At 35.4% G+C, this 13,004-nt stretch overlaps 1 protein-coding gene across 1 annotated transcript in view; it reads left to right on the top strand.

Moving 5' to 3' along the window:
* SP4 (Sp4 transcription factor) overlaps positions 1-13,004 on the top strand; it is a 75,259-nt gene that overhangs the window by 46,749 nt on the left and 15,506 nt on the right. The window contains exon 5 of the mRNA XM_052638922.1: positions 5,262-5,461. Within this exon, the coding sequence (XP_052494882.1) occupies positions 5,262-5,461 (200 nt within the window). The remainder of the gene's footprint in view (positions 1-5,261; positions 5,462-13,004) is intronic.

Below are 13,004 nucleotides of genomic sequence, written 5' to 3' on the forward strand. Positions count from 1 at the left end.
TCCTGTAGTCATGTTTGGATATGAGAGTTGGACCATAAAGAAGTCTGAGTGCGGAAGAATTGATGTTTTCTAACTGTGGTTGTGCCTTGGACTGCAAGGAGATTAGACCATTCAATCCTAAAGTTAATCAACCGTGAATATTCATTGAAAGGATTGATTCTGGTGCACCAATACTTTGGCCACCTGATGTGAAGAGCTGACTCACTGGAAAAGACCCTGGTGCTGGGAAAAATTGAGGGTAGGAAGAGAAGAGGGTGACAGAGGAGGAGATGGTTGGATGACATCACTAATTCAGTGAACATGAGTTTGAGTAAATTCCTGGTAATGGTGAAGGACAGGGAAGCCTGGTGTGCACAGTCCATAGGGTTGCAGAGAGCCAGATGAGGCTTAGTGACTGAACAATTTCTGTACGTTTCACAATAATCACAATTCTATGATCTGTCACTGTACAAAATTATTGCATAGCTATTGACCATATTTCTCACATTGAATATTCCATCCCCTTGACCCATTTACTTTTTTAACTGGAAGCTTGTGCTTCTCAGTCTCCCTCGCCTCATTTTCCCCTCTCCCACTCTGGCAGCCACCCCTTTGTTCTCTATAACTATGTTTCTATTTTGTTATGTTTGTTAATTTGTTTACTTTTTTTGATTCCTCATATAAGTAAAAGCATTCAGTATTTGTCTTTTTCTGACTTGTTTCATTTAGCGTGGTACCACCGAGGTCCATCCGGATTGTCACAGAAGGCAAGATTCCTTTCCTTTTGATGACTGAGTAATATTATATTTGTGTGTGTATACACATATTCATATATATATATATATAGATTTTATCCACTCATCTATTGATGGGTGTTGTGGTGCCTTCTGTATCTTGGCTGTTGTGAATAATGATACAGTTAACATAGGGTGTTTGTATCTTTTCTAATTAGTGTTTCATTCTCTTTGGTTAAATACCTAGGAGTGGCATTCCAGGGCTTAGGGTCATTCTATTTTTAAGTTTTTGAGGAGTATCCATACTGTTTTCCATCGCAGCTATACAAATTTACATTCCCAACAACAGTGCATGAAGGCTCCCTTTTCTCCACATTTGTTATTTGTTATTGTCTTTTGGATGATAGCCATTCTGACATGCTTGAGGTAAGATCTTTTTAAATATAGGTATTTACAGCTTTAAGTTTTCCTCTGAGCATCAGTTTATGTGTATGGCCCAAGTTTTGGTATGTTGTGTTTTTGTTTTCCTTCATCTCAGTGTCTTTTGATTTTTTCCTTGACCTACTGATTCTTTAGGAGTATGTTGTTTAATTTCCAGGTATTTATGAATTTCCCAGTTTACTCCTATAAGTGATTTCTTGTTTCAGTTCATTGTGATCAGAAAATTTTGTTATTTCTGTCTTTTTTAATTTATTGAAATTTGTTTCACATCGTAGCGTATGATCTACCATGAAGAGTATTTATTCCATGTGCACTTGAGAAGAGTGCTTCTGTTGGATGAAGTGTTCTGTGGATGTCTGTTAGATCTAATTCATTTATAGTGTTATTCAGGTCTTTTACTTCCTTACTGATTTTCTTCCTAGTTGTTTTGTGGAAATATTGAAGTTAATTGAAACTTGGAATTATTAGCATTGGATTATCTGTTTCTCCTTTCATTTTCTGTCCATTTTTACTTCTCTTTTGGCCCTCTCTTGTTTCTATTGTTTAAGTGAATGTATGTTTATAATTATTATACCTTCCTAATGGATTGACTCATTTATCCTTAAGAAATTTCTCTATTTCTAATAGCGTCTTTTGTTTTAAAGCTAGTTTTGTCTAATATTAGTATAGTCACTCCAGCTTTCTTGTGGTGGTTGTTTGCATGAGACCTTTTCCACCTTTTACTTTCAATTTCTTTGTATTTTTGTATCTTTAAGTGTAAAGTGTGTCAGCTAGAGACATTGCATAATGGCTCTTGTATTGTTTTAAATGTAATCTGACAGAACCTACCTTTTGATGAATATATATATAATCCATTCACATTTTATATTATTATTGATATAATAAATTTATGCCTGCCATTTTATATTTTGTTTTCTGTCTCATGTCCTTTATCCCTCCTTTGCTGCTTTCCTTTGAATTAAATTAATAATATATCATCATAATTTGTAATACAGCATTTTAATTTCATTAATGATTTTTTTCATTGTACTTACATATTTCGTTAATAGTTGCTGTAGGCCTTACCATGTATAGCTTAATTTATCATAGTCAGTCTAAGATTGATAGTAACTTAATTCCAGTGAGTTATAGAAATTTTCCCCCTATGTAGATCTCTGCTTCTCTTTGTGGTATTTTTATTATACATAGATATTGCAAGTGTTACATACCCCACAATACATTGTTATAATTATTGCTTTCTATAAATTTATCTCTTAAAGAAGTGGAGAAAAATGAGCATGTATATATTGCTTTTGTTGTGTTAACTTTATCATTTCTGGTTCTCTATTTATTCCCTTGAATTTGAGGTCATTTCCTTATAGTTCAGTGTGGCTTTGCTCCCACCCAGCTCCTCTGTGCTGTGCTTGGCAACTATGTTGCATATGTATGTTGCATATGTATGTTGCATACGTTGTGTTTCTCTATAGGCTTGACAATACATTTTATACATGCTGTTTTATAAAATTGCTTTTTAAATCAAGTGAGAAGAAATACACACTTAAACTATCCTTTATAATTACATAATTTCCTTTGCTAGAGCACCTTTGTTTCTTTATATATATATTTGAATTACTTTCTGGTTTCACTTGCTTTCAGCTTAAGGAATTTCTTTTAATATTTCTTGCAAAGCAAGTCTGTTGGCAACAAATTCTCTTAGTTTTTGGTTTATCTGGGAATATCTTTATTTCACCTTCATTTTTGAAAGATAACTTTGCTTGATATAGAATTCTCATTTGAGACTTTCTGGTTTTATGTGTGTGTTTGTTTTTTATACTTTGACTGTTTTCTCACTGCCTTCTGACTTCTATTGTTTCTGCCGAGAAGCCAGCATTTAATCTTTCTTACTGTTCAAGATTTTGCCCTTGTCTTCAGGTTTCAGTGCTTTTACTGTACAGTATTTGTAGATCTCTACCTTTATCCTACGTGCAGTTTGTTGAGCTTCCTAAAAGTATAGATTAATGTTTTCCATAAGTTTTCAGCTGTTATTTCTTTGAATATTTTTTCTGCTTCATCACCTGTTCCCCTTTTCCCTCTTCTCTCCTCCTGGTATTCTCATTGATACGTTGGCGTCCCTCATTTCTCTGACATTGTTTTTTCTTTGTTCTGTCTCTTGTCTGCTTTTCGAATTGATGACATAATTCCTGTGAACTGCCTTCAGTTTCACTATTTCTTCCTTCTTTTGAGTCCCTCTTGTGAATTTTTCATTTCAGTTTTACCTTTTATCTCAAGAATTTCTCATTGGTTCTTTAAAAAATAATTTCTAGCTCTTTATTGATATTCTCTGTTTGATGTGAAATTGTCATTATACCTTGCTTTTCTGCTTTAATCGTAATATCCTTTACTTCTTTGAACATATTCATAATGGCTACTTTGAAGTCTTATTAAATTTGGTGTCTCTCACAGGCACTTTTCTTGCCTGCTTTTTTGCTCACGTACAGGTCATGTTTTCCTTCTTTGTGACTTTTGGAGTCTCATAATTTTTGTTGGAAACTTAGTGTTGAAATAATATATTGTAGCAACTTTTAGTATTGCCCTCTGTCCTCCTCCTGCCCCTGGCTTGTTATTGTTGTTTGATTGTTTCTTTAGTGACTAGCTGAATTATTCTTGTGAAACCTGCCCCCCAAATATGAATCTTCTTGTTCCTTAGTTACCCTGGAATGACAGCGGTTTGGGTATGGGTCTTTTGGGGTGTCTCCTTCTCTGACCACACCCAGCTGTTCAGCTCCACTGATTGTTGTTTTTAATAATGCCCTGAAGCATATATTGCTACACACACTGATCAGTCAGAGTTTAAAAGGGCAAGCATTAGGTCTCTATCTGAAATTTATTTTGACCCTGTAGGGCTCCTACCAGCTATCTCTATCCCTCAGTTGTTTCTGGCAGCATAACGGTCTGCAGTTTAGCTTACTTCACCAACATATCTATTAGTTTCCTCCCTGTCTATTCTGTTTTTAAGAGCATCTTTAGACCTTTCCACACTTAGTTGCAAATGAAATCAGTTTCTTGGGAAGAGATTTGGATCCTGATGTTTTATGGTATGCTCTCCTTCTGGCCAAAATCTGTGTCATGGTTGTTGAACTGCGATAGTGGGACAATGGCACATTTCTCCCTATGCGTTCCATGCCCCAGGAGATGAGCACTTGGGAACAAGGAGATCAGTAGTAGCCTTAGATTTTATATCTTGCCAGGCTTGGAACCTCTGATTTATGAACTACATATGAGCTGGGTCTAGTGTAATCTGAACTTCAGTGTTTAGGTCCAGCCTGTGTCTCAGGAATTGAAATCGGGTGGAAGAAGGTTGTTCCTCATCTGTCAGCCGCACTCACCTGAAACTTAGCCTCAGCAGCAGGTAGATAGAGAAATACTGATGACCTGCCTGTGTTGAGGTGATAACCCACCAACTGGAAGGTGGGAGCAGAGGGAACAGTGTTGTTGATTGCACCAGTCTGTAGTGTTTCTGTATCCAGGGAGGTGGAAGGAGAGACAGCGTGAGTATTGGTTCAAATACAACAGACTCTCACTCTTCGTACCAAATTCTATTTGGTTTTCTTGAATCAATGTTTCTTTATTTGTTGTATACTCATAGGGCCATTTTCCAGACATTGTGAATAGTATTTGCTTTGTTTGTTATCATTTTCACTAGTTTCACTGGGGAATAGGTCCATAGAGGTCTTCACGCTGTTTTTGTTGGAAGTGAAACTCTGAACCTACACTTTTAAATGAGGATTACCATATTTTGCTGTTTTAGAGAAGAATGTTCACATGTTTTGAAAAGCTTAAAGATTTTTTCCCAGGGGAGGAAGCTGCTAGGAAATGAAAAGGAATTCTGTGGCAGAACATAGAATTTTCTAAAATTCACGTGTTTTCATTGCACTTTTGAGTTTATTCCACAGCGCTGTTTTCATTAATTGAAATTTTTCTGATTTTCAACAGTAGTTGTGACATCATGATTTTAAAAACCCATTTAGAAAGCATCATTTAATTACCTTAATTCCCTTTTATTTTTCCTTAATTATAAGCATGACATTTGGAAGTGTAATTAATGTTTTTTTTGTTTGTTTTTGATAGAGGCAGTAATGAACCAGGAAAAAAGAAACAGCATATCTGTCATATTGAAGGATGTGGAAAAGTTTATGGCAAAACATCTCACTTACGAGCACATCTTCGCTGGCATACTGGAGAAAGACCTTTTATATGCAACTGGATGTTTTGTGGCAAAAGATTTACAAGGAGTGATGAGCTTCAGAGACATAGAAGAACTCATACAGGTTAGTTGGTTTATTTTAGGTCTTGTTACTTCTTTTCTCAATGCTTAGATGAAACTTTTAGTGATAGTGAGCTATGAAATTGAAAATACAAAAATTAGAGATTATTCACTTTAGTGATTAAATGAAAGATTTTTAAGATCAAAACTTTTACCTTATTTCTGAGATATATTTTTTTCTATTTTTTATAAGGTTTATCAGCATAATTTAAAGGACTTGGGATTTATTCCATTTATTCCATTTGGAATTTTATTCCATTTATTCCTTTTTTTTCTTAGTGTGTTGAACTGACATATATTACTTTTTGTCAGTTTAAATTAAAAGAGTTGAATTACCATCTTATTGGTGATCTTAATTAGTTTTTTTATAATCCAGATAATTGAGTGAAGTATCAAGAACCATATGACAAATACCTACCTAAACTCTTTTCCAAAACTGACAGCTATTAACATGTTATTTTTTAACAAAACAAGTCATATAAAGTTAACATCATCTTTGTCCTCCTACCTCCCAAAGACAACAGCTGCCATGAATTTACTCTTACGTATTTTTTTCAAGGATATATATATATATGAAATACTGTTTTGTGTGTTCTGTAAAACTTGATGTAAATGATATATTACTGTATCATAATTTCACTTATGTTTTGTAATCTGTCCACGTTCATATCAAACACACATACATATGTGTGTCTGAATACATGTCTGCTTCTTTGAACTGCTGTGTAGCATTGTATCACAACTTCACTACACTGTGTAATCCAGTCCCCACACTCTTTAGATGACTTCCAGTTTGTTTTTTGCTGTCACGGACTTTACTGCTTTGAACATACAGTGAACATGTACAAGAAGTAGAATTACTGGATCTTAGAGAATGTGTATGTTTGATTTTGCTAGATGAACACTGGAGCCTCCAAAGTGGCTGTCACCATCTCTGTTACTCTAGAGATTGATCAGGAGTTTCCACTGTGCTGTATGTTCACCAGTACTCAGCAGCTTCAGGCTTTGAAACTTTTTGTTAGTCTAAAATGGTTTCCGAGTTTTAAAATTTGCATTCTTCCTGATTATAGTGAGATGAAGCATCTTTTCATATGTTTATTGGTCATTTATCGTTTGTTTTCTGCTCTTGTTTATTGTTTTCCTTTTTCTTACTGATTTATATTTTGCAAAAGGTTTTCACATACTGCTAGTGATTATCTTGGTGCCATCTTTTGTCACATGGAAGTTTTACATTTTTATTTAGTCAAATATAACAATATGTAAATATATCCCTTTCAGTTTTTTTATGAGATTTTCTTATATCCCGAGATCGTAAAGTTTTTAAAAACATGTTTTTCTTGCTGGCTTTAATGTTTTCTTTCCATAAGTTTGATCTTTTATTAGCCCAGAGTGTTTTTGATGATTTCCTAAAAAGGAAATATAATTCTATTTTTATTCCATGTGGAAAGCCATTTTTTGAATAGTTTAGTTCGTTCTTCATTGATTTGTAATGGAATTTCTCTCATATATTGATGTTGCATTTAAGAATGGCTCAATTTCTGGATTCTCTGTTTTATCTATTTGTCTCTTCCTATAGCAATACTGTACTGTTTTAATAGAAGCTTGTATTAAGTCGTGATATCATGTTGGGCAGTTTTCCCTTTTTGGGGGCATGTAACAGTGATATGCTGTATTTAGAACATGTATAGTTTATATTTTGGGGACTCTTTAATTATTTATAAAAGCAATGATTTGGGTCGGTTTTTTTCAGTTAGATGTTAACGGTTAACTTGAATCAAGGTACATAAAGGACGAAAGGGGAACTGGAACTGACGTTTATTGATCAGCTACTGAATATCAGGTGTTTCAAAAAAATCATCTCATTTGATTCTAACAAAAACATTGTAAGCTGGAAGTTGGCTCTATTTTATATATATATTTTTTCTTTTACTTTACAATACTGTATTGGTTTTGCCATACATCAACATGAATCCGCCATGGGTGTACACGTGTTCCCAATCCTGAACCCCCCTCCCACCTCCCTCCCCATACCATTAGAATATAATCTCAGAGAAGAAATAATGATTGTTAGATCTCTTTGAAGTGATAAATAAAAAATACTTAGTTTGATATGCACACAAGTTAGTAATACAGATGACTCAGTGTAATGGCTCAGTCACTGAGTTGGCATTATATTAAAAATAAGACTTTTAATTAAAGTTTTAAAAGCTTTCTGTAGTATATTGCACTGGGGTTTCTAATACCACCTCACCTTTCATATTGACAAATGTATTGTGATTAAAAATTAAACCCATAGCAATATTGATGTCTGTATAGAAAAATACTCTGCCAGAGTTACTGGATGCAGTATTTCCACTCTGGCTTAGCAATGAGACAGAGTAGGGAAGCTGAGAAAATTTGGAACCTCTCACATTGTGATTTCATCATTTTTGAGAAACAGTGATTTTCTCAAGTTCCTTTCTATTGTACATCCATACTCATACAGATTACATAAGATTAATTTATTGAAGAATTTATTTAAACATTTACTTCAAAAGATTTAATGATTTGGAGGCATAATTTCTTTCTTTTTTTTTTCCTACTTCTTTAGAGGCATAATTTCTTTTTTTAAATGGTCCCCATCATTATCATCTTCTAATAACTTGAATAATTCAGAATTTAATGTACTTAAAGTTTATTTTCAGTATTTCAAACATCTTGAATATATCATTCATGAAATTTTTTATTTAAACATGTTATTTTGAAAAATGTTTGACTTAGCATCAGATACTTATTTTTAAGGACATAATATCAGTAATTTTCACTCTGTTTATTAAAAACTTGTTGAAAATACTATGAAACAATATCTTTTGAAATAAATTAGTATTGATTAAGTATTTAATGTGTTAAGCTAAAAGCCTTGGTTTTTCATGGCAAGAACAGTATTTAATACCGAACCAGTGCACTAAGTAGAAACTCAGTCATCACCTTACTGTAAATGAAGTAAGGTGGTGAAGATTTTTTTCTTTTTGCTTTCTGTAAAATAAATTTTAAAATTTTCCAAATGATTCATACATATGATATTTTAAAAATCAGATCGTTGGGGGAGAATGGATACGTGTGTATGTTTGGCTGAGTCCCTTTGCTGTTCACCTGAAACTATCAGAACATTGTTATTTGGCTATATCAACACAAAAAAAACCTTGAAAAAAAAATGAAATCATGTAGAAGAGCTTCAGCTGTTAATCCAAGTCTCTCCTCCCCACCCTGTTCTGCTCCCTGGAGTAAATCATATGTTTTAACTGTTTCTGCATTCTTTTTTATTAATCCTGTGATGGCTCAATGTATCTATAAAATATGCTTATACTGTTACTTATTGATATCAATATTAAACACTACTGACTTTGTGCAGTGAGAGTTAAGAATTTACCTCACAGATGGCCAGTAGGCACATAAAAAACTGCTCAGCGTTGCTGATCATCAGGGAAATGCAAATCAAAACCACCTCACTGTGACAGTGGCTATCATTAAAAGAACACAAGTGAAAACATGTTGGTGAGGATGTGGAGAAAAGGGAACCCTTTTGTATACTCTTGGTGGCAGTGTAAATTGGTACAGCCACTCTGGAAAATAGTATGGAGGTTTCAAAAAACTAGAAATAGAATTGCCATGTGATTCAGCACTTCCACTCCTGGGTATATGTTCTGGGAAAAAGAATTGAAAAGATACATGCACTCCAGTGTTCATATCAGCATTATTTACACTTACCTAGAAATGAAAGCAACCTAACTGTCCATCAACATGTGACGTGAAATAAAGATCAATACTGTATGATATCACTTATAAGTGGAATGTAAAATATACAACAAACTAGTGAATATTTTCTTAAAAAAGAAACGGACTCACAGGTATAGAGAACAAACTAGTGGTTAAGAATAGGGAAAGAGAAGGGGGTAGATATAGTTTAGGGGTGGGAGATTAAGAGGTACAAACTATTAGGTATAAAACAGCTTGCAGGAATATACTGTACAACACAAGAAGTATCACCGATATTTTGTAATAACTATAAATGAAGTATAACCTTAACAATAGTGAATCACTATATTATGCTCCTATATAACTTATATAATATTGTACATCAATATACTTCTGTCTTAAAAAAGGGACACTAAGTTACAAACTGTCAGAACTCAACACTCCTCCCAAAATAATTTACCTCACCTCACACCAGCAACGACTCTGAATCTTTTCTTTGATTGTGTGTAGGCCACATGTTGTATCACGGCACACCACTCTGTAACAGCGTGTCGCCATGTTTGTCCTTCAGTTTCCATCTCTTCCGCCTTTTAACTTCTCTCACCTAGACTTTTACTCTCTCGTCTTTCTCTTGATGTTAAAATGCTTACATTTTCTTTAATAACCACTGCCTGTTTTATATCGGAGAAGGCAATGGCACCCCACTCCAGTACTCTTCCCTGGAAAATCCCATGGATGGAGGATCCTGGAAGGCTGCAGTCCATGGAGTCGCTGAGGGTTGACATGACTGAGCGCCTTCACTTTCACTTTTCACTTTCACGCATTGGAGAAGGAAATGGCAACCCACTCCAGCATTCTTGCCTGGAGAATCCCAGGGACGGGGGAGCCTGGTGGGCTGCTGTCTATGGGGTCGCACAGAGTCGGACACGACTGAAGTGACTTAGCAGCAGCCTGTTTTATATAGCTTAGTTCTTAACACTGAAAATTAATAAATAATTGTGGTTATGTAATGGACTATGATTATGTGGGTTACATGTTGTTTCTTGTATATTTTTTTCCCCCGAAGATTCACATTGCCTTCTTCCCCCTTGCATTGGTTAACTTTATCACCTCCTCTTGTTGTTTTAATTTTTCAAGAGAAGTATCAACTCCATCCAGTTTCTCCTTATTCCTGGAGGTCTCCAGCTTTCTGATCAAACACTGATTCATTTCTCTCTAGGACTGCTGCACAGCTATAATCCTGAAACCTTTCTTCCCTCCTCTGTTGGTTTGGATCCAGTTCTCAAGATCTTACATCCTCAGTTTTCTCAGTTTATTCCCTTTGTTTCTGGAAAACATTCTGAAATGCTTCCTACAAAAAGGCATAGGGAAGTAAATGTGTTTGAAAATGCCTTTACTTTTGCTTTTCAACTTAACTGATAGTTTGGCTAACACAAAATTCTAGGCTGAAAACTATTTTCTTGAAGCATTAATGGCACTGCTCTATTATCTTCTTGCAACTGTTTTACTAATAATAAGTTACTGTTACTCTTATTTTTTGGTAGGTGACCTAATTTTTCCCCACTAGCTTTTAAGAGCTTATTTTAACTTTTTATTTTGAAGTAATTCTATATTTACAGAGGAGTTGCAAAAATAGTAGAGAGAGTTCGCAAATACCCTTCATCTCAGTTCAGTTGCTCTGTCGTGACCGACTTTTGTGACCCCCATGAGTCACAGCATGCCAGGCCTCCCTGTCCATCACCAACTCCCGGAGTTCACTCAAAATCATGTCCATCGAGTTGGTGATGCCATCCAGCCATCTCATCCTCTGTCGTCCTCAATCCCTCCCAGCATCAGGGTCTTTTCAGTGAGTCAACTCTTCGCATGAGGTGGCCAGAGTATTGGAGTTTCAGCTTCAGCATCATCTAGCTTCCGTTATTGCTAATGCCTACCATAATACAATGTTAAGAAATTAACATTGGTACAGGTCTACCAATGAAACTACAGGCTTCCCCACAAATATACTTTTTCTCTTTCAGGATTCAGTCCACAGTACCACATTACATTTATTTGTCATAGACCTTTACTCCTGAAGTCTGTGAAATTTCATTTTTTTCCCCCTGATCTTTTTCTTACCTTGACACTTTAAAGTAAGATGAGGTATCTTGTAGAATATCCCTCATTTTGTGTTTGCCTGATATTTTCTCATGATTAGACTGAAGTTATGAATTGTCTGTGTTTAATTGCATCATATCAGGGAGTACATGATGTCAGTATGTCTTATTATTGGTGATGTTAATATTAATGAGTTAGTTAAGATAGTATTTGCTAGGTATATCCACTGTAAAGTTTTTCTTTTTTCCTTTCCGTGTTTTATTTATTGGAAGCAAGTGACTAAGTCCATTCAGTTTTCAAGGGGAAAATTTATTAAGCTCCATAGCCTAGAGGGAAGTGCATCAAAGAATTTGTGGACTTAACCATAGTAGTTAGTAAATATGTTGGAGGCTATTCTTTGAGTCTACACAAATGCCCTGTTTTTTCTTTTAAAAAAATACTATTTTCACTTTTAGCATTCCTCATTGTATATTGCCTGAAGATACAATGTAATGTTCTGTGTGATGTTACTGTGATGTGCTAAAGACTATTTTCTATTCCCCTCACTGTTGGTATAATTTTTAGTTGTGCCTCTTGTGTAATGAAGATTTATACTTTTTTCCCCAATGATTTGTTTATTCCATCATTTATTTTCACCAGTATGGTATGGGTGGAAGTTTGTGACATTGTACAGGAGACAGGGAGCAAGACCATCCCCAAGAAAAAGAAATGCAAACAAGCAAAATCGCTGGCTAGGGAGGCCTTCCAAAATATGTGAAAAGAAGAGAAGCAAAAAGCAAAGGAGAAAAGGAAAGATATATCCATTTGAATGCAGAGTTCCAAAGAATAGCAAGGAGAGATAAGAAAGCCATCCTCAGTAATCAGTGCAAAGAAATAGAGGAAAATAATAGAAGGGCAAAGACTAGCGATCTCTTCAAGAAAATTAGAGATACCAAGGGAACATTTCATGCAAAGATGGGCTCAGTAAAGGACAGAAATGGTATGGACCTAACAGAAGCAGAGGATATTAAGAAGAGGTGGGAAGAATAAACAGAAGAACTGTACCAAAAAGATCTTCATGACCCAGATAATCACGATGGTGTGATCACTCACCTAAAGCCAGAGATCCTGGAATGTGAAGTCTAATGGGCCTCAGGAACCACCACTGTGAACAAAGCAAGTGGAAGTGATGGAATTCCAGGTAAGCTACTTCAAATCCTAAAAGTTGATGCTGTGAAAGTACTTCACTCAATATGCCAGCAAATTTGTAAAACTCAGCAGTGGCCACAGGACTGGAAAAGGTCAGTTTTCATTCCAATCCCAAAGAAAGGCAATGCCAAAGAATGCTGTAACTACCGCACAATTGCACTCATCTCACATGCTAGTAAAGTAATGCTCAAAATTCTCCATCCAGGCTTCAATAGTACATGAACCGTGAACTTCCAGATGTTCAAGCTGGTTTTAGAAAAGGCAGAGGAACCAGAGATCAAATTGCCAACATCCGCTGGATCATCAAAAAAGCAAGAGCGTTCCAGAAAGACATCTATTTCTGCTGTATTGACTATCCCAAAGCCTTTAACTGTGTGGGTCACCACAAACTGTGGAAGATTCTCAAAGAGATGGAAATACCAGGCCACCTGACCTGCCCCTTGAGAAACCTGTATGCAGGTCAGGAAGCAACAGTTAGAACTGGACATTGAACAGACTGGTTCCAAATAGGAAAAGGAGTACGTCAAGGC

The sequence above is a fragment of the Budorcas taxicolor genome, chromosome 4, assembly GCF_023091745.1.
Source record: "Budorcas taxicolor isolate Tak-1 chromosome 4, Takin1.1, whole genome shotgun sequence".
Lineage (NCBI taxonomy): Eukaryota > Metazoa > Chordata > Mammalia > Artiodactyla > Bovidae > Budorcas > Budorcas taxicolor.